The sequence below is a fragment of the Panthera leo genome, chromosome B2 (assembly GCF_018350215.1).
Source record: "Panthera leo isolate Ple1 chromosome B2, P.leo_Ple1_pat1.1, whole genome shotgun sequence".
Lineage (NCBI taxonomy): Eukaryota > Metazoa > Chordata > Mammalia > Carnivora > Felidae > Panthera > Panthera leo.
Window position 1 is genome coordinate 131,655,091 of NC_056683.1, and position 22,807 is coordinate 131,677,897.

General features: G+C 39.2%; 1 protein-coding gene and 1 pseudogene across 8 annotated transcripts in view; both read left to right on the forward strand.

Annotated features, from left to right (window-relative positions):
* The window catches only part of ADGB (androglobin), a 162,014-nt gene extending 139,654 nt beyond the window's left edge, over positions 1-22,360 (forward strand). For 7 of the 8 annotated variants that reach the window (XM_042940023.1, XM_042940028.1, XM_042940029.1 and 4 more), the window contains 6 exons: positions 5,038-5,214; positions 5,946-6,048; positions 8,856-9,065; positions 15,031-15,121; positions 15,838-16,024; positions 22,037-22,360. In XM_042940023.1, coding sequence (XP_042795957.1) covers positions 5,038-5,214; positions 5,946-6,048; positions 8,856-9,065; positions 15,031-15,121; positions 15,838-16,024; positions 22,037-22,222 — 954 coding nt within the window. In that variant the 3' untranslated portion in view covers positions 22,223-22,360. Of the gene's footprint in view, positions 1-5,037; positions 5,215-5,945; positions 6,049-8,833; positions 9,066-15,030; positions 15,122-15,837; positions 16,025-22,036 lie in introns of those variants that run through there. The other variant, XM_042940031.1, reaches the window with a different exon arrangement.
* Positions 6-2,575, forward strand: LOC122219272 (annotated as a pseudogene).
* Positions 22,361-22,807: the final 447 nt, after the last annotated feature.

Here is a 22,807-nt window from a genome sequence, read left to right on the forward strand (position 1 = left end):
TTGGAATGGAAATGACCACGTGGCCCCCGGGGCTGGTGCTCTTACTTTCATGGGGACTCAGCTGCCGCACAATGGCCCCTGTCAATGCCAGTGCTGGAAACAGGCAAGCCACCATTGTTGCTGGAGAGGTTGCAACCTACAAACCATGACGGAAGAAGTCCCCTGGGAAGCCGAGAAGCAAGCAGCTGCATTTCTTGTACTCGCAGGACAAGTCACATCGGTCTACAAAGAGGGTTTTCATACAAGCAAAATAAGATGTAAACGGGCCCAAAGTGAAGCAGATTGTTGTGGTAAGCCCTGTGACTCTTTAAGCACCCCCAATCTACATATTGGAATTTGGAAACTTAGCACTTCTTCTCCCAAGGGACTTACAGAAGGGAGCATCTGTATGTCCTATTTTTAAAAGTACTTTGAAGTTTGTTTCAGAAGCTGTTTTGGGCAATCAGAATGAAATGATTTCACATTTAGCTCAAGGTAAGCTGAGTTCTAGGATATTTTAAAAAGTATCAGTTGGCAGCTGGTTAAAAATCTCTGAGAAGGTACAGTGCTCAATCGGCAGAAAATAGTTTTCCAGAAAAGAAGAGTCATGATGAGTAAAGCCTTTTATTACACAAATAGTATAACCACAAAATTTGAAGTCATTCCAATTTTTGTCAAATCATGTTAATTCATACTTCACATGCTGAGGGGAAAATGCCTCAAAAAAACGAACATAAACATGTCTAGGATGAATCAGAAATTGAAGACAAAACATTGGAGAAGAAAAATCTGGTTTTCTCCAGGTCCTGACATCCTAACAAGAAACTGTGCTCAGAATCTTCTTTATACTCCATGGAAAAGTCTTCAAGCCCCACTGGGACAGCTGACATTCGTCCAGTTTCTACTAAACAAAGTACTGCTAACTTGCTCTCTTATCCCACTGAAGGCATAGAAGCTTGACAGCTGGTTATATGGAGGGCTTACCCCCAAATCAAAGTATCATTCAGTCAAAAGAGTCAGAAGAACAAAAACAGGTGATTAAAGCTGAGTGGGCTATGGCAAAGGCAAAAAAGCAGAAGAGAAGAAGAATTCATCTACTCAGCAAGAGAAGATTGCAAGGGTGAGTTGAACCCGGGTTTAGTTCAAACATTAAGAACAACTGACCCAAAACTCTGCATTAAGAGAGTTGAAGAACGGACTTTTCTTCTACTAGAATTTCCCGAGGGAGGACAAATGGCTTCCATGGAAAGAATTAGTCCATATTTATTACAATGGGGACAAGAATTGTGCCCTTCAGGCCTTAATTGGCTACCTGAATCCAGTGAAAGGAAGAGGTATCCAAATTCTCACCACTGATGGTAGAGGGGCACTTTTAGATACTTCAAAAATTAGTCGAACTTACTTAGAAGCTCTATGACTGCATTTGAGGTGTAAACACTGGTGCTGTATGAGCTTTCCTGTGGGGGTTAATTCACAGGACCCCGGATGAATGTGAGGAACTTCATCAAAAATTCGTATCACTTATGCTTTCACAAAATGTCACAGTTAAAGCAGTCAAAATGAGTCGGAGCCATGCATTTTATGAATCAGCTGTGGGAAAATACGTTGAAGATTAGAATGGAAAATGCACTAACGATTGGAAGAGGCAGAAATCCTGCGCGTCCTGAGGTGGCTGCAGTTAAGGGCCGTGATAAACGGGATCGTGCCAAAGGCTTTTGTGTGCAGAAACGACGCTCATTTTCCTGGAGTCAGCTCTCACGATTTGGGCAGCTGTCGTTATAAAGTGTGGCAGGCCATTTCAGCCACATCTGCTGCTCCAGGCCACTTTGCCGAGTGTGCATGTGGGAAACGATCTTCTTCAAGGTGGCTTGTTTCTGAGTAACTCATAGGTATGAGCACTGCCCGAGCATAAACGTCGCCTAAACGTCTTTGGCCAGATGTTCCCTTAGCACGCATAGTAGTGTCCCTAGGCATTGGAAATTATAAGACAAATGTGAGAAACACCACAACATACACAAGCTAGAAAACCAAACTGTTTAATATCATAAACGGTGCTACAGATACAGAAGTCCATATAGTACTTGATGATTTATTACTTCCTGCAATCTATTTTATTTTATTTTTTTGAAAGAGAGAGGGAGAGTCAGAGGGAGAGAGAATTTTTTTTTTTTTAAGGTTAATTATTTTGAGAGAGTGAGGAACGGAAGGGGCAGAAAGGGAAAGGGAGAATCCCAAGCAGATTCCGCACTGTCAGTGCAGAAACCAACACGGGAGTCGATCTCACAACCATGAGACCATCATCTGAGCCGAAATCAAGACTCAGTCATTCAGCCAACTGAACCACCCAGGTGCCCTGGGACACTTACTTTAGATTTAGCCCTATATCGTGTGAAAAGATACCTCTAGATGACAGTTAAAATGAAAAGCTGAATCACTGCAGTTAGAAGGGTTGAGGTACATAAAAAGAATTGAAGAAGAAATTAAAAAGTTTGCAAAAATATGAAGTCAAGAAAAAGCAATTCTGCAGAAAATTGATGATTGTATAAAACTAAAAACTGACATGGACGGTGGCCTTCCATTCTGTTTGAAATTGTAATGAATATATGCATATATTCTGGAAACTGAAAAGCTTCTTCAGAAGATCTACCATTTAAGAAGGAATTGTGGGATCTGGTCTGAGTTAACTTTGAGATACACATGAATTCTGGGAAATCCTGGGAAAGAAAGATGGTGCTTGGCTTAGCTTGCACAGCAAAAAGTGCACGCTTGGTTACAGAATTCATATGGGAATTACGTTTTAAGACATTAATAACTAAGCTTTAGAAATCTTAATATTGTGCTAGTCGGTTTTAGTAGACACTGCAGTTATAATGTTTCCTGTTTGAAAATGTATTAGTATATGTGCCAAACCAGAAACTGGAAACTTTTATATTATACTTGGTGTTTTCACCTTAGTCACCATGATCGTGTCGAATTTATTTGATCATTGATTTCATTTCATGTGGAAAAGCTAATTTCTTAAATTTACCTTACTTACTTTTTCACTAGCTACATTTTCCAATCCAAATGTGCCTTTTATTGCAATATCTAAATGGATAGGGAAAAGGGGAAGTTTCTCTATAAAGGGATTATTATATTTGAAATATAAGAGGACCAGGTACAGTTTCTATTTAAGATTAGCTTATTTGGGAGCACCTGGGTGTCTCAGTCGGTTGAGTGTCTGACTGGCTCAGGTCAGGATCTCACCGTTCCTGAGTTCAAGCCCCACATTAGCTGGCTGCTGTCACCTATCAGCCAATCAGCACAGAGCTCACTTCAGATCCTTTGTCCCCATCTCTGTGCCCCTCTGCTCCTTGCACTCTCCCAAAAATAAATAAATATTTTTAAAAATTTAATAAAATTAGCTTATTTTAACGTTGTTTGTTTAAAAAACAGAGGTGAAGTGGTTTTAGTTAACCACTTTTTTCCCTTGAAGCTTCAAGACAGTGCTGTGTGTTAACTTTTCTAAACGTAGCTTCAATTTATAATTCAGTGTTTCAATTATTTGAACTCACTGAGAAAATATTTGTATCATCAACAAAATAAGCTATTGAAGTTTTAAACAAATGAGCTTAACTCAATCCATAAACTTATTTATGAGACATGTGTCCCCCACCCCTTAATATTTCATAATACTCCCTTTCCTGATCCCAGAGAAGTTTCTGATAAACTCATTTATCAAGTAATATAAAAGACGGTAAAATCCTTTGTACTGTGGTGTAAAAGAAAGAAATAGAAGAATTTCCAATTGTGAGATTTAGGTTCTCATCCAAATATTAGGGGAATGTTGCAGAAAGCAAGATCTTTTTGGTAAGATTGAAAGCAAACTGCCCACAAAAACTTTATTCAGTGACCCTACTGATCCCTGTTTCCCCCGTGTATCATTTAACCTGGGTAACTGACATTGTCTCAGTCATATGTAAAGTGTTAGATTCAAGCCTCTCACCCTACCAGACCCTCACCAATGAGGCTCACTTGTCTAGACATTTCAAGCCCTATGTCGATCTGCTCTCAGCCTATGGTTCATGAAAATGATCCTATGAAATACCAAAATGTTAACTTTCATAATGATTTCATAAATATCAAAAAGTTAACTTTCCATATATTCCCCCCTGGAAATGATCTACCATCCCTCATGTTTTAGAAAGAGATACTAGGTAACCCTCAATGTAATTTCGTTTGTTTTGTTTTGTTTTGTTTTGTTTACAGCTTTTATGTAAACTTTGCATGCAGTGAAATGCAGTCATTTTAAATGTACAATTCAATGAATGTTGACAAGTGTATTCACCCTGTAATCCACATCCGCATCTCTATCAAGGAATAAAGTACAGGCCATTTCCATAATTTGGGAATCCCTCAAACCTCTTCGCAATGGATTCTGTCATCTTCGTACCTTACCCCAGGGAGCAGTTTTGACTGTTCCATTATTTTCATACACATGAGTCATGCAAAATGTATTCTCTTTTGCTCAGCTCCTTTATCTCAGTATGATGTCTATCTGTGAGATTCCTCTACATTGTGGTATACTTCTGTAGTTTATTACTTCTTTTAAAAAAATGTAATGTTTGTTTATTTTTGAGAGAGAGAGAGACAGAGTGCAAGTGGGGGAGGGGCAGAGAGAAGGAGACACAGAATCTGAAGGAGGCTCCAGGCTCTGGCTGGAGCACAGAGCCCGATGCGGGACTCGAACTCACAAACCATGAGATCATGACTAGAGCCAAAGTCGGATGCTTAACCAACTGAGCCACCCAGACGCCCCAATTACTTTTCAATATTAAATAGTATTCAATCATATGGATAGATGATCATTTATTCACCAATTGGTAGACATTTATATTGTTTCCTCTTTTGGCTCTTAAGAGTAAGGTGTAATGAATGTTCTCCAAGTATTTTTGTGAACATGTGTTTTCATTTCTCTTGGTAAATACTTAGTAGTGAAATTATGGATCATAAGGTAAAATTCAAACCCTTTGAATGGAGCAAAACACCTGACCCAAAGGTTTGTACGTTATTTATCAGATATCCACTTTTCACCCTCAACAAGAAGACCCAAATAAACCCTACTGGATTTTGAGGCTGGTCACCGAGCACAACGAAGCAGACAGTTTCGAAGTGAAAAAAGATACCGAACGAGCAGATGAAATCCGAGCCATGAAGCAAGCCTGGGAGATGACTGAGCCTGGAAGGGCTATCAAGGTCACTCGAGTTTGAAAAGTTGTTCTTTACCTTTCCACTCCCAGGCGTTGGTCTGAAGGGAGAGCCACGATGGTGAAACCACACAGTCTTTCCTTTAGGAGTGATATCTGGGATTTTGTTAGACACTGACTAACTAAATGTTAAGACCACATCTGAACAAATCGTGAAACGTTGCGCAGATGACTGGTACCAGATGAGGCGCAAAGGCAAAGCGCATAATGGTGCCACTTATTGGCCCAAACCGTGGGTTCCCTCATCCTTCCACAGTGTGGGCCATAACCATGTCTGTCCTTCACACTCCAAGTAAGAAAGCATAAAAATGTTTAATATGTCCTTTCATGTACTTTGAACATCCTTGACTAGATAAACAGCATCGCTTCCCCTTGTGGGATATACATACTTCATGGTTTCCCCTCACTCTATTTTATGTAAGAACCATTGCTATAGTGAGCCATTATTACTTGTATGTGTTTCATGTCCCAACTCAGGGTTATTAAGCCAGATAAAAAAAGGTTCAGGAACAGCTAGATCTAAGACTGCATGACTAGTGTATTTGCTTTAGGACTGCTGCTTCCCTAGTTCTCAAAAATAACCGTCAAAATTACGGATGGCTCAGAATTGGAGTGTATTTGATAATAATACACTAGTTCAAACTGCTGAACTGGTACATGTTTCAGGTACTGTTAAGATGTTGTTGCCTATACTGTTTGTTGATAGTGTTTGTTCTTTAGGCTTCCCAGGCTCGCCTGCATTACCTCAGCCGGTTCATTAGGAAAATTCCGGATGCTGAGAGTGTGCCTATGTCTGAAAGCCAAACTAAAGCACCAGAGGACGGTCAGTGAACTCTGCCCCCCACGACCTCAGAGCACAAGACTGCTCCTTGCACCTCTTAAAAGATACTCAGGGCATCATCCTGGGTAAAAAGAAAGCATTGGAGAAGCTGTTTGCCTACAGGATTGTGAAGAGTTACGTACAATCCTGTAGGAAAACATGTCCTGGAACATTTTCTCTTTGCCTAGCAGATGTTTAGTTTTCCCCCCAAGTAGATACGGTTTTCTCCATTTCAGAAAAGATGAAACCAGGGGCATCTGGGTGGCTCATTGGTCAAGCGTCCCATTCTTGATTTCCACTTGGGCCAGGATGCCAGGGTAGTGGGATAGAGCCCTGCGTCCGGCTTTGTGCTGAGCGTGGAGCCTTCTTGGGATTCTCTCTCTTCCTCTCCCTCTGCCCCTCCCCAGCTCACATGCACTCCCTCCCTCCTCTCTCTCTCTCTCTCTCTCTCTCTCTCTCAAACAAACAAACAAGAGATGAAACCAGAAATAAGAATGCAACATAGTTCAAAGGTAGCAGTGTGTAAACTTGAAGGCAGGCCTGCTGCTGTTACTCTGGCTCCTTTCTAGTAATAATAACTATAAATAATAGCAATAACATAAAACAGACTGCCTTTATTGAGTGATTGCCGTGGGCCTGAAACTGAAAATATTAATTATTCCAGTTAAGACATCAATCCACTGATCTGTAATGTTATTTTCAACTTACCAATAAGAACACAGGCCCAGAGTAATTTGCTCTGTAATTTGTTAAATTCATAAGATACCCAGAGACACAGCCAGCTTGCAAACAGCTCCCCATGACCCTGAGTGCCTTCTCACAAAAACCTGGCTGGCCCATTACAACCTCACTGGGACACCCAGGGAGGCTGACCGCATTCACATCCCAAATCATGCTTTCCATGGTCACATCTACAGGAGTATAATTCAATAATTGTTATAAAGATAATAACGCCTCTTAACTTTTCATATAAGGAGTAGGAATAACAAATATCATCCTGATTTTGTTTTCTTGGGATGCGCATTCCTCACATCACTTTTTGTTTATCTCATTTTAACTTACAGCAACCGTGAGGTAGACCCTGCTATTCCCATTTTATAGACAAAGAGACCAATGCTCAGAGTCCCCGAACTGCTCCTAAGTCACACATCTAAAACATGACGGAGTTGGGATTTGAAATATTTCTAACTGCTAAAGTACTCCCTTTCCTAAGGGTTAAAGTCTCATGTCCTATTAACAGTACAAAGGTGGATAGGTTTTATTATGATTTTATGATTTTATTATTTTAAATTGTATTGTTTAATTAGATTTTGTTATTTTTTAAGCATTGTATTAAATTATATGTAAAAGAAAAAATGTTGCGCTGGATGCTTGTTAAAAATGGCAAGGGAGATCATTCAAGACTTGTAATAGGAGTCAAGACTGTTGTAGTAGGAGAGAGAGGTTGAATCCAACTTTGAATACAACAGGGACAAATGGGGATTCATAGCACATAGGCAGGGAGTGGGTGGGAAGTTACTCAGAAAAACTTGGTTAGGTATGGTTAGGAGGGTGGAAAAAGAGAGGAACTGGATTGGATATCAAAGCAGGGGTGGGGTGGGGTAGGGGAATGCGATTCTTGATAAATTAGTCTAACAGGATTCTTTGCTAAAACTAGGATTCGAGCCAAGGACAAGTCCTAGTAGAGAACAAGGTTCCGAGGAGCCTGAACTTGTCCTACAACATACCTGCAGTTAAGGCATAAATATTTATTGTATAGCTTGATGCATTTTTACGTACAGATACACTCAGGAACGACCATTCAGATCAAGATCTAAAACACAAAAATACATCCCCAGAGTCTTTCTCTTTCCCTTCCCTCAGCCATTTCCTCCCTCAGGGTAACTCCTTGTCTGACCTCTGTTACCATGTATTGCTTTCGTCTGTTCTTGAACTTCTAATATTTGGACTCAGACAGTATACACTTTAAACTCCTCACTGTTAAGCCGTTCCACTGCTTCTTGTGTCAGGCTTAGTAAGTTGTGTTTTATAAGAGATTTGTCTACTTCATCTAAGTTAAACTTCCTGGAATAAATTTTATTTTGATCTCCTTTTTCTTGATCAGTTTTGCTCTAGGGGTATACCAATTTTATTATTTTTAAATGTACTTATTTCAACATTTCTCCCAGGTTTTGAGCATTAACCTATCATCACCTTTTATTCAAAGTGGAATATAATGTCAATTAAATTATCTGCAATTCATAAATAGGAGGGAAATATCTGTATGCTGTGGAATTGGGGTAGGTTTTACATGGTTTTTCCTAGGCATAAAGATCTAGAAAAGTGAGAGTAGAATTATGGCATGAAGGAAAAACTTTCCTGCTTCACAAGCAATAGCTCTTCTCTGCTCTATTTTAAGATAACTTTAGACAAGTACCTATACACAGGGCTCCCCTCTCCAGAGATGAGAATCCCATTCACATACATTTCTCATACAAGGTAGGTTGTATTTCCTCCAGGGCCCAGGGTAGCAGTGGCCCCAGTGGTTCAGAGATCCCATTTCCATTTGTAATGTCTCACCTCCAAAAAGCCTCTATTCTTATGTAATCTTTTCATATCCTGAGACAGCTTCCGGACACATGGGCTGCTTGGGCCATCCACAATGTTTTCTGAGGGACCAATGATTGCTGTTTGCTAGTGCTCCTTAGAGGTGACAAATATTTCACGTCTGCTCCAAATCTGTGCTCCCACTAGCCCGGTTACTTTTTGGATATGATTTCATAGAATGCAAGCTTTTTTTTTTTTTCAGTAATGCACATGTCATGTTGTAGTTGAAACATCTTCAAGTGCCATAAAAGAGCCAGACGCAAAGGGTTCCATGAGTTCAGAGAGCAAAGATATCCCGCCGTTGGGGAGTATGCTGTGGAAGAAGTGGCAGATGACCAGGGGCTTGAAGGACTGGTCAAAACTGGTGAGCAGTGAAATTGGAGGAACGTCTCCAGCAGGGAAGGAGGAACAGACGGTGCGGAAGGAAAATATCAGTAAGCATTATTCTCATTTGTGAGACAAAGACATACTTGGAAATAAAAATTCTGGAAGAGGCACAAACACATGTGATGTCTAGGGTGATAAATGGAAAAATATGTATTTTGGATTTATAGGTCTTCATTTTGCTTGTCAGAGCTGATAATCTGCTCAAGGACCTCATTACTAACCAGTTATCTTAGGGATAGAAGTGGGCCAACAAAAGTAGCAGGTGTATTTTTGTATATTTTTCTGTGTCTACAAATACTAAAAATAAAATTGCAGTGACCACATATGCCATTGTCACTGAACGCAGACGCTTTTTGTTAATCTGTGATATGCTACATGGTAGATTTTCTTTTTACCTTTTATAACAAGTTTTAAATATTTGGATTCTAAAATTCTGGAGGGGAGGAAGTTTCAGTGGTGTACGAGCCACACTAATTTGGTTCATTTCTGTATAATGGAGATTCGTCTTTATTCACTAAAATGAGTGCAAATCCAGGGCACCTGGGTGGCTCAGCCATTCAAACGTCTGACTCTTGATTTCGGTTAGGTCATGATCTCAGTTTTCCTGAGTTCCAGCCCTGCATTGGGCTCTGTGCTGACAGTGAGGAGTCTGCTTAGGATTCTCTCTCCCGCTCTCTCTGCCCCTTTCTTGTTGGCGTGCTCGCTCTCTCAAAATAAATAAATACACTTTAAAGAAAATAAAAAATAAAATGAATGTAAATCCTCGATTGAAGGTTTTAAGAAGAAAGGTCTTTCCATGCTGGCCTCCATGAAGAAGGATTTCCCCTAAGCAACTCCTGGACTTTCTGTTGGTAAAGGACTTAGTGTCCCATATGGTTGAAACAATGAATTGGGCTGCTCATAGGGGGTCCTGAATCCCCTGCTAGTCCCTGAGTTGGAAGCACTACCTATGACTGAGGGGGCTGCAAGGGTCAGCTGGCTCTAAAGTTCTGTGACCCTGGATGGTTGGCCTTTCACATCAAGCTACATCCTCCAACCATACCTGTATCAGGAGGTACAATCTTACTCTTTATGTCCCTACTTATTCAGAACCCAGGCAGGAGAGAAACATATTTTGGAAGGATGCATCCTCAGAAACACCAAAAATGGTTCTCTTCTCCAAATGGCTAAACCACTCTGAGAAGCTTAAAATTAAAAACTGTTTAAGGTTAAAACACGTCCTTGAAGGATTTCCACAGGGAAGAAGAAAATTCCAAAGTTCAAAGGGTGTTTTACTATGGTTACAAAAGATTTGATTTTTGAGCCAATATTTTGAAAGCAAGCACTCATTTAATAAATAATAACATACATGACATAACACTAAAGCTTATTAGAATAATACTTCTCATTCTATATGAACATTTAATTTGTAGAGTGGTTTTGCATATATTATCTCACTAGAGCCTCCATGAGCTAAACAAACCGTATACTGGTATCTCTGTCTCAAAACTGATGTGATTGATAAATGCCTCACCCTAGGGCAGGAAGCCAAAACAGTTTGTGGTGAATCAAACCCTAGTTCTTGGAATTCCTCATGTTGTGATCTCTAACAGAAGGCAAATTTTTCCCCACACTCGATTAGAAGCCTGTGGAATGAAAATACAATTAAATTCTGAGGTCAACTGTTTATTTATGTGCTAATAAGGTAACTTTTTAAGTTGAAAAAATTGAATGTAATCATGATTCTTCACACCAGCCTCGGGTACTGTGTCCCACAGGCGTGGTGGAGATTTCATTTATTTTTTAAAGTTGATTTATTTTGAGAGAGAGAGAGAGAGAGAGTGCATGCACAAGGAAGAGCAGGGAAGAGGCAGAGAGAGAATTCCAGGCAGGCTCTGCACTGCTGACACAGAGCCCGATGAGGGGCGGGAACCCACTAACTGTAAGATCATGACCTGAGCTGAAATCAAGAGTCAGAGGCTGAACCAACTGAGCCACCCAGGCGCCCTGCTTTCACTTTTCACTCTGAGCCCCAGGCCAGTGCTGTGAAGGGCTGCGTCAGTGTCGGCTCTCCTGCTTCTCAGGTCTTCATACTTTTGGCCGGCAGAGTTTCATACCTTTGTACTAAAGTTCACATCCCCATGAAAGAGTGTACTTTGGGGCAGAAAGGAAAGGGCAGGAAACACGGAGGAAGGGTAAATGTGAGCAGGAGTGGACGACTGAGGGCAAAGCAGCCTGTCCTCAAGCAAAATTCCCCCAAAACATTCTTAAATGTGTTTTATTATAATTCTTATTGAATATAAATAATATAACATATGTATAATATAATAATATGAAAATATATATAAAATAAAATATAAATTTAATCACACTACCAAGTAAACTTGAGCCCCTCTCCCTCTGAGAAGAGGGGTGCTTTTGTGTCTCCTGCACATCTTACAACACCGAAACACTGCCATGTACTCCAGGTACTGGGGTAGTAGAAGGAATCCTGTTTGAGAGCCATGGGTCTGGCTGTCCAGCTGTTCTCTGGAACTCTGTATGTTGTTGCCACCTCTGCTATTGGTGCCTCCATCATATTGGCCCTCCCTCCTGGGGAAGCATCACCCATAAGAGATTACAGATCCTATGAGAGCTTTGGGTGATCTGGCCTCTACACACCTGGAGATACTTGTGATTCCCAGAAAACTACTTTATTCTTGCCACTGTATATTTTCATGCAATAGGTAACTTAGATGATTTCTTTCATAGTACCAGAGGACATGGAAATGATGTCATTATTTTACTCCTACGCATTCTTCCTCAATACCAAAGCCATCATCAAGGTCAAGAGTATAAACATTGCTTTCAAATGCCCTTTGATCTCTGGGAGCCTCTAGAAAATTCCTCTTCCAGAGGTTGCAGGTGATCTCTGTCTTTATTCCCACATCTTTTGCCAGGCCATCACAATCGCTAGGTCTTAAGCAGACATTCTCAGACTACCTATGATGAAGTCAGTCTTCTCCCCTAGTCTGCTGGAAGCTGAAACTTTTGAAAAATGTAATAAAATGACCCAGTGATGACCAATTACTATAAAGATATTTCTAAATACATATTCTCACTTTCAGAACTTATCCCATAGAGACTCAGTTTGCAAAGGATGGTACCTACACACACACACACACACACACACACACACACACTTTGGGCTGTACTATTTTAGAGGTACAAGACTGTCATAGTACTCTCATACGCTTTTCTGACACAACAGAGTTTTGTAGAACATGAAAGTTAATCCTTTCTGTCCCTTTCCCACACCCTCTTCTGCTTAAATGTATGTTACTTGGCAGGATGTAAGAAAACACAAACATCTAATTAATCAGAAAGTATTTTCTTTCCAGTCAAAGTCAGCAGAGTTGGTGTCTTATAGAAATCACTCATGTTTGAACTGCCAAAAATATACCCAGCATAAGTAGGTATGTTCATAAGAAAAGCAAATGAACTTTAGATACCATAGCAATCACAATGAAAAAAGAAAAACTATTGGCCACTGATTTCTTTTCTTTTTTTTAAATGTTTATTCATTCTTTGGGAGAGAGACAGAGACAGAGAGACAGAGCATGAGCGGGGAAGGGGCAGAGAGACAGGGACACAGAATCGAAAGCAGGCTCCAGGCTCTGAGCTGTTAGCACAGAGACCAATCCAGGACTTGAACTCAGGAACCACAAGCTCATGATCTGAGCTGAAGTCAGACACTTAACTGACTGAGCCACCCAGGCACCCCTGGCTACTGGTTTCTAAAAAAAACATATTGTAAAATGTTAATTCCTCAGGATTGTTTTATTTAATGTTATAAAATAAAAAACTTGATTGAATTTAAGTTTTAATAATGGAGTAGAGTTGAAATATTCTGTTTTCTCACATGGACCATGTCTTTATGTTTTTGAAAAAATGAAAACTTAATTTGGATATTATTTTAAAAATGTTTTTAAAGGTTTACATTAGATTATATTTCTGAATGAGTGATAATTTTTAACAAGTTGTTATACATTAAGCACTTTAACAATATTTCTGAAGGCTATTGCAACCACATGTAAAAAGCAAGATTAGTGGGCATGAGACCTCTTGCATGGATTTGACATATCCTCTCCCAAAAAGCAATAATAAACTGAAAACAATTAATTAAAATACATTTTAGGGGCACTGGGTGGCTCAGTTGGTTAAGCATCTGACTTCAGCCTAGGTCATGATCTCACTGGTCCCAAGTTTGAGCCCTGTGTTGGGCTATGTGCTGACAGCTCAGAGCCTGGAGCCTGCTTCAGATTCTGTGTCTCCCTCTCCCTCTCTGCTCCTCCCCCACTCACACTCTGTCTCTCTCTCTTTCAAAAATAAATAAACCTTAAAAAAATTAAAAAAAATTTAAACTCTGAAAGCATACAACTAAATAAAAAAATACAAGATACAAGATTAATATATAAAAACTATTTTTATGTCTACATATTATCAATGAGCAATCAAAAAAGTAAATTAAGACAATTTCATTCACAGTAATGTCAGTAACAAATGTATGGAAATAAATTTAACAAAAGTGCAAGACTTGTCTACTGAAAACTACAAAACATCACTAATAGAAATTTTTAAAAATCTAAAGAGGGAGGCTGTCCATGCTTTGTACTAGAAGACTCACTATAGTAAGATAGCAATTCTCCCCAAAATGATCTATAAATCCAGTATAATCTCTATCAAAATTCTAGTAGACATTTTATAGAATTTAACATCCTGATCTCAAAACTTATTTGGAAATGCAAAAGACCCAGAATGATCAAAATAACTTTGATAAAGAACCAGGGAGGAGGATTTTTACTTCATGATTTCAGAATTTCTTTGAAGCTAACAATAACCAAAACACTACAATTTGACAGTTTCTTTAAAAAGTTAGATGTCATTTTACCATTCCTAGTTACATTGAATATCCAGGAAAGGCAGATCTGTAGAGACAGAGTCCATGGATGTCTGCCCAAGGCTTGAGGTGAGAATGGAGAGGGGATGTAAAAAGCCCAGGAGATCTGCGTGGAGAGCGGAAATGTTTTGAGACTGGGTTTTGGCGCTGGTTGTGCAACTCCGTAAACTTACTAAAACATATTGAATTATACTTTTAAAATGGGGGAATTTGATGGCATGTAAATTATACTCCAGAAATTTTTAAACAGGAGATGAAATGTCCTGGGAAGGCTGAATGGTTACTATTTTAGACTCTAAAGTCTCTTGTTTAAGTACCTTCTAGTGGGTACGTATGGGTCCCTGGGGTAGAGATCTCCTGCTAACTTGATTTGCATTCGGTGTATGTTACCCACTCCGCTGGATCTACAAGTTTCTTGAATTAGAGTACTATGTCTTAAGTATTTTTACATTCCACCCCCATAATGCTTATGAGACCTTTCAAGCCTAGACTAAGCGCTTTCAATATTGGGTCACTTAATTTGTTTATAATGAAGTACAGTAGGACTTTTCCTTTTTGTCTCTACTTTCACTTAACTACAGTCATGATAACGTTCTGTTACTCTGCTTATAGAGTATATGCACTTTGCCCATCTCCTTCATTTTGCTGTAAGTACAGTAACACCAGCTAGAGGTAAAATACGAAATATCATTAAATTTTAATAACATCATATTGAGTCACATTAAAATAAAGTCACATTAAAACAATATTAAATTAGTAAGTCCAATCAGTGTTTTTTTTTTTTAATGTTTATATATTTTTGAGAGAGAGAGAGAGAGCAAGTGGCCGAAGGGCAGAGAGAGAGGGAGATACAGAATCTGAAGCAGGCTCCAGTCTCTGAGCTGTCAGCACAGAGCCTGACCCGGGGCTCGAACTTCTGAACTGTGAGATCCTGACCTGAGCCTAAGTTGGATGCTTACCTGACTAAGCCACCCAGATGCCCAAAATGGTGGTTGTTTTTCTTTAACAGAAGATAGTATTTTTAACTAAAATGAGATGTAACTGTCTATTAGTGTCTATTCTTTTTGAAAATCTAGGACTTATTTTTTCAACAGGGCCTCGTTCGCGATCCCCAACAATTTTGGAAATGTCTCCACAACTTATTCGAAAAGCACTAGAATGTGTAGACATAACACAATATGTACGGTAAGTTTTAATAGACACGATTAATGCAAACATCTCTGTTCACAGAATTTTTGATACAGGGATAACCAGTTACTAAACTAGTGAAAATTTGAAATTAAATGCTTAATATATTTTCAGTATATTCAAATTTCTAGATGTACATGGTTTTACATCTTCCATTTAGCAAATCTTTTATTAAGTCAATCATAAAAGCATTTAAGTATTTTCTTTAACATTTTAGTTTGCAAGCTGATTAAGGGGAGTTGAGCTACAAAAAATTCCCACTAGGTCTGCTGGCATTATTTCAGTAGGTTTAATTTAATTTAATTTAATTTTTTAGTAGGTTCAATTTTATTAAGAAGAAGACAATAGGATTAATAGAGAGATAGTTACTCAAGCATACTTATAAGTTTGAAAATATTTCAACATTATTTAGCTGCATAAATTAAAAAGAAAACCTCCAAAATAATCTCATAGTTTCCAACACCAATCCCACGAACACCTTATCAGATGGAGCATCGAATTTTACTGGTATTTCTCTAGAATTGTTTCCTAAAATATTAGTGAACCAGTAAATGGAGCGTGGCCAATCAAAAAATAACAGTGTATTCTTTCTATTGCTAATATTCTATTGGATTCAGTCTACCACACTGTCAAGACAATTTAAATTATTTGAATTCTAAAGTTCATCGCAGTGTTCCAAAATGATTTATGCATCTCCTGTGATGTCTTTGTAGAAAAACAAGAGACGCTGATCCTGTGCTACAAACAGAGGATCTGAACCAGCAGCAGGCAATGCAAAAGGCAGAAGAGGTTCACCAGTTCCGACAGTATAGGACCAGAGTACTCAGCATTCGAGACATTGAGCAAGAGGAACAGCTTAAAATAAAGGATAAAATCCTGGAGATGTATGGGGAACTGCGGGTGAGTCTCAACATACACCCATGGGTCAGAGTTGATACATTCTCTTATAATGTTGAAAAGATACCACAGAATCATGTAGGACCTGGGTAGAAAGACATTTTGAAAGTATTTAGTTGTCAGCTCCTCAGAAAAGGTGGAGAATTGGTGAAACACATTTAATTTCACTTACTTCCTTAAACCCCTCCAAGATGCAGTATTGGGAATCTATCCACAAAATAAGAAGGAGAAAGAAGACAATGACCAAATACTTGTGAAGTTGACAGAGAGCTGGATGAAGAACATATTAATAGACTTGAGGCACCCAAACTGTAAGGTGGCAGTAGAAAAGCTCTTAAACAATCAATCCAATTCGCTCCATAGAATCCCTAAAAGGCTCAGCAATTGGTGGCATCAGCCACATGAAGAAATGGACGTGAGGTGGGAGGAAGACAAGACTGTCGGTTTTGCTTGGCTTGAAGCTATTTAAGAAGTAGTTCATTTGCAGATCATCAACTCAATGTTTTGTAGCCAGGTGACTGTCCCTCCACCCTAGCAGAAAAGTAAAGTTGCTTTATTTAGACAAGGTCCAAAATGATAAAAGGGGGGGGGTGGATTAGCGTAGTGAAGAAGACCAAGTTTAATTAAAAATGGAAGTATCATACAAGAAATGGGAAAATTTGATAAATATATATCGCTGACTTCCACTATAGTGGATAAAGACTTTTTTTTTCCTCCCTCTTTCCTACAACACACACACACACACACACACACACACACACACACTCCCAAAGATACTGATGGCTACAAGACTTTCTAAACGTTTCAGCCACAGTGACATTAGGTTCTCTATGTTGTTTCCAGCACTAGCTGATCTGAGGAATATGCTTCTTTGACACCTTCTCTTGTTTGTCCAATAGGCATCTTAAACCAAACCTCTCCAAATCCATTATTCTATCATTCTTGTCATTTTTGCCCTCTCTTTCATGTCAGCCCGAACATTTCCTCCATCAATATTCCCCACCCAGGAAGGGCAATTGTAGTCTTTCCATTGCTCAGAGTGCAGACTTTGGAGACATCCTTGACTTCTCTTACCTCCCTCATCTAACCCATAATCGACATTTGCCAACATTATCTTGAAAACATATCTCTAATTCAATCACCTTTCATTCTCTCTACCCCTACCACCATAGTCCAAATGGTCTGTGTTTTCTATTCAGAGTGTCCTATTCAGTGTTTTCTATTCTATTGCCATAGCCTCCTGACTGATCTCACTGCTTCCATCATGTCCTTCTACAATGGAATCTCTGTTAGAAGCCAAAATGACTCTAACCATGAGGATAAACTATTTTATCCTGTGGTAACAGACAGCCACAGTGTCTCAGTGGTTTAAGACAGGGGTTGGCAAACTTGTTTTCTATAAAGGGCCGGATAGTAAATATTTTTGCCTTTGCAGACCATATGTTGTATCTACTTAACTCTGCCGTTGTTACCACAAATTCAGTCAAAGATAACGCCTACGTGTGTTTCAATAAATTCTATTTGGAAAACTAGGCAATGAGCCAGATTTTTCCATAGGCCTTTGTTTAGCAACCGCTGGATGAAAACAGTAAAAGAGTATTTCTCCTTGTAGCTACAGGTCCAGTGAAGTTGAGCAGAGGGTCCTTCTCACAGTTACATTTCGTTGTCACATTGCATTGGCCAAAGCTAGTCACATGGTCACATACAACTTCAGTGAAAGAATTAATCTTGCTGACACCGTGATTTCAAATTTCTAGCATCAGTAACCCTGAGACATTAAATTACTGTTCCTTAAGCCACCGAGTCTGTGGCACTTTGTTACGAAAGCCCTAGCATGCTAATACACACTGCAGTGCTACCCTAGGCCTGGAGAACAACTGCAAACCCTTTATGAACTGCGCTGGTGTGGATCATAGTACATCTTTAAAATGGAGAGTGGGACTATCTCACTCCTGTAGTGGCTTCATTTTCCACTAAGAAATAAAGGCTTAACTATGGTGTCTAGAGCTCTCTATAATCTAGTGTCCACTTTCCCCTCTAATCCTTTTCTCTCTGATTCTATATGCTTTCCTTCTTTTGTTTTTTTTTTCCAAACTGACCTCACCTTTCCACTAATAGCCAGACATGTTCCCACCTCTGAGCCCTTTGGCTTGCTCCCACCTCTTCCTGGAATATTCTTCCCCTAGACGGCCAAATGGTTTACAGCCTCACTTTCTGCGATCTTTCATCTATTGCCATTTTATTAGAGAGATCTCCTCTAAGCTATTATTTTTCAATTAGCACCCTTCAAGATTTGTGTACCTGTATCTGGCCTTATTATTTTCTTTAAAGGATTTACCATGGTTTAGCATGGGAAGGTATGTATTTGATACATGTTATTTATAAATATTAGAAGTATTTCTTTATCATATATAAATATATAATATTCATATATAACATATATATGTATATAACATGCACACATTTTAAATATATCTTGTGTAGAATATAGATCATATGTGAACAGGAACTTTGATTCACTGTTGTATACCCCAAACCTGGAAGAGGTGTCTATTTCACAGAAATTTGTTTCAAAAATGAATCAGTGAATCCATAAATGAATGTTTAAATTATGTAAATTCAGTTCATATCGTATAGAAAATAGTTTAAGTTAAAATATTATAAGACAAAAGGGAAATTCATTATTGCCAATCAGCTAGTTTCTTTCTGTGTTTAAAAGACAAGAAAATGCAGTAGATGGGGAGGCCATAAGGGAAGACGTATCAACTGGGATGGTTTTTAATTCAGATCTCCTTCTTTAAGTGTGAGGTACAAAAATCCTAGTTTTGATTGAAGCTATCTTAATAGAAACATCGTCAGCACGACATTTCTCATCAGATGGGAGAAAAGCATGCCTATCCTCAAGAGGTTACGGATATATATTAAACTTACTTTACACTAAACCCTTTAGATGATTTTTTCTCTCTTCTTAATATGGCACCACTATCATCTCATGCAGTAGGTTTAGTAAAGCCGATTTTACTGTGGTAGATACAGTGCTTTGCTTCCACCCAAAGCGTGGAGAAGAGCCTGGTTCTGACATTTAACTCTTCTGCAGTCTCCACTCAACTTCTGCAAGTTGCAAAACCAGGCAAAATTTCTTGAAGAATTCAGCAATGAAGACAAAACAGTCACTCTAGAAGATTCTCTTCTGGTTAGCATCAGTTCGTTCATCCTTCTGTTTTTAATTATATCATTCTTGAAACAGGAAACCGTCAACAGGTCGAACCATAATTGTACCCATACTATCAGAAATGCAAGTGAAGTGAGAAAGCCAAAGCCTCTTCATAAACCTACATTGGCCCTTAGTTATCACTGCTTTATTTGTGAACGTTTTCAGGGAAGCCATTTCTAGACATTTCTAGAATGTTGCCATTATGTCAGTCATTAATAGGTCATTAACTCAGTTCTTGCCTATAGCTTTGAAAGTTACCCTTTTTGTGGCGGGGGTGGGGGGGTGGGGAGGGCCTGGGTGGCTCAGTCAGTTAAGCGTCCAACTTCGGCTCAGGTCAGGATCGCACCGTTTCAGAGTTCGAGCCCCATCTCGGGCTCTGGACTGACAGCTCAGAGCCTGGAGGCTGCTTCAGATCTGTGTCTCCCTCCCTCTCTCTCTCTCTGCCCCTCCCCTACTTGCACTCTATCTCTCTCTCTTAAAAATAAACATAAAAAAATGTTTTTTAAAATAGAAAATTACGCTTTTTTAAAAAAATATATAAACTATATTTAAGGACAGTTAAACTATAGAAACTATCCTTACCCGTTTATCATTTTCTGATAGTTCCCATTTGCACAATTTATTCATTCAAGAAATATTTCTGGACATTTTTGTATCAGGGACTGTCCTAAGCATGAACAAAAAAGATAAACCCTGGCCATTGGGTAGCTCACGTACTAGTGGAGCAAAAGACGCTAAAATACAAACACAATATATAAATACAAGGTATGGTATGATAGAAAGGGAAAGTGTTGAAAAAAAAGAAAAGTGGAACACTACGAGAACACAGTGATTCAGAAGAGATACTGGCTGGAGTAAAGGCCCCGGGGGAGTGAACACTTGGTCTTGGTGCGTTAGAGGCAGGACAGCAAGGAGGTCTGTGCCCCTGGAGGAGAGTGAGACAGGGGTAGATGAGTGGGAGGGGAGGTCAGAAAGGAACTGGGGGGAAGTGGACAGACAAGGTAATCACATAGGGCTTGCAAAAGACTGGAAGGACATTAGCGTTTATTCGGAAGGATGTATGGAACCACAACAGGGTTCTAAAGAGCAGAGGGGTAACATGATCTGACTTCCATTTTACTTTTTATTTTTTAATGTTTATTTATTTTTGAGAGAGAGACAAAGACAGGGACATGTGCGCTCATGCACACGCACATGAGTGGGGGAGGGGCAGAGAGAGAGGGAGACACAGAACTTGAAATAGGTTCTGTCAGCACAAACCCCGGCACGAGGCTCGAACTGACGAACCGTGAGATGATGACCTGAGCCGCAGGTGGACACTTAAACAACTGAGCCACCCAGGCGCCCCTGGACTTCTGTTTTAAAAGGAGTACTCTGAATATTGTGTGGAAAACAAGTAAGTATGGAATGGGGCACATGTAATAGCAGATAAATCTGTGAGGAGGCGGATGCATTGGACACATAACAGTGGTTCACACCAAGATGCAGAGTGGAGGTAGTGAAAAGCAATTGAATATTGTATATATTTTGAAAGTAGACTCAGGATTTTCTGATGGATTCTTGGTATATTATAAGAGAAAGTGAAGAGTCAGGAAATACTCTGAGGTTTTCACTTAAACAACTGATAGGGTTGAGAGGCCATCAAATCTGATGGTTTGAGAGGAAAGAAAGATTTCAGTTTGGGACATTTTTTGATATATGTATTGGACCAAAAAAAAAAAGCATTCTTGGGGCATCTGGGTGGCTCGGTTGGTTAAGCGTCTGACTCTCGGTTTCGACTCAGGTCATTATCTCATGATTCATGAGTTCAAGCATCACATTGAGCTCCAGGTTGACAGTGTAGGGCCTGCTTGGGATTCTCTCTCTCCCTCCCTCTCTCTCTGCCCCTCTCCTGCTCATGCTCTCTCTCAAAATAAATAAACTTAAAAAAACAAAATTCTTGGATATCTATTACAGTCACATGGAGATGCTGAATAGAAATTACATATATAGTTCTGGAATTTGGAAGAGAGGTTTGGGCTGGAGATTAAAAAATTTGGGGGACCCATCAGTAGAGAAATGAATTTAAAGCAATGGGGCTAGATAAAATCAGCAAGGAAAGAGGCCTAAGATCTAAGATGTGGCCATCCCCTCATTTAGAGATGAAGGAATAAAAAGAGAGAGAGAGAGAGAGAGAGATGAAGGGGAAAAGGAGAAATCAGCAAAGCCAACTGATACAGAGCAGCTAGTGAAGTAGAAGAAACGTCAGTGGGATGTATTGTCCAGAAAACCAAGTGAATCAATTGATCCCGGTGGTGAGAGTAGAGGTAAGAATGGGACCCAGATGTGATTTCAGATTCAGTTTGGTGTCCTTGAATGAAAGCCAAACTGACAATAAGAAAGGTAGCCAGTGAGCTAGGTGATATTATTTGAAAGTTCTTCAAATATAGCTCAGATACATTTCATTGGGACTAGAACAATGTGGGAAACTAGTAACTTAGCACAATTCCTGTGAGGGACACAATGAGCTGCATGTTTTATAGATTATATTTGAACGCATACCTATCTCTTCACCTTTCTCTCTTTTCTCCTACTGATGCTTTTATTCCCCGTTCTGTTAAAATCTCTTGTACCCCTTTGTTGCCTTCTCGTGTTTCATGTATTGATAGACATTTGAGACCATAACCTAATTTTCATCTGGCCTCAGTAATTTGCCACATGAATCTATGGGCATAAGGGAGGGATAAAGGGATTGCTTTCAAAAAAAATTTTTCTCTCTTTATCAGTAAACCTTAATTGCTTGAGGTTTTGTTTTGGAATAGGACTCCTTAGATGAAGCCCGGCAGAAGATCTTCAGCGTCCGGGAAGAGTATAGAAAGAAGTTGCTGGAAGCTGAGCGCCTAAGATTGGAAGCTCTGGCTGCAGAGGAAGCAGCAAGTTGGGCGGAGACAGAAAAGAAGACGCCGCTTCCTGACACACGGGAAAAGAAGAAAGGAAAGAAGAAGTAACCAGAAGGAGCCCAAAACTCACCTTCTTCTGAAGAGGAAAATCCCTTTATTTGTTTATTTTTTTTTTTTAGTGATCTATAACCTTTCCTGTTGGTAAGGTATTAGGCCAATAGAAAATAGAAGTTTTCCTTCTCAGAACTGGTTTCTGCATTTTATGGTTCATTTGCTGTTGTTGTTGTTTTCCCAGAAACCTATTGTTTGAGTAATCGTTAGAGTTTAGGTCTCTCTAATTTCAATAAAAATTGCCTCAACATATTTAGAATGCAATAAAATGTACGTGTCTCCCTCTGAATTGCTGCATTTTCAGCAAGTAGTAAAACAAGATCAGAAATGGGCTAACAGGATTGCGTTTGAAAAAATTCAACGATGAGGAAAACAGCCACGGTTCTTCCAGGAAATTTTGTTTCTAACTTGAAAGACTTTAAAATATTGTTAAAATATGCTTCAGTCTTCTGCTTTTTTTTTTTTTTTTTTTTTTTTTTTTTTTTTTTTTTTTTTTTTAAACTGAACTTCCATAAACGTCCTTCATTGGGCAAAATCTGTTGTGGGTTAAGCTCACAGCAGTTAAGCGTGAATTCTGAATCC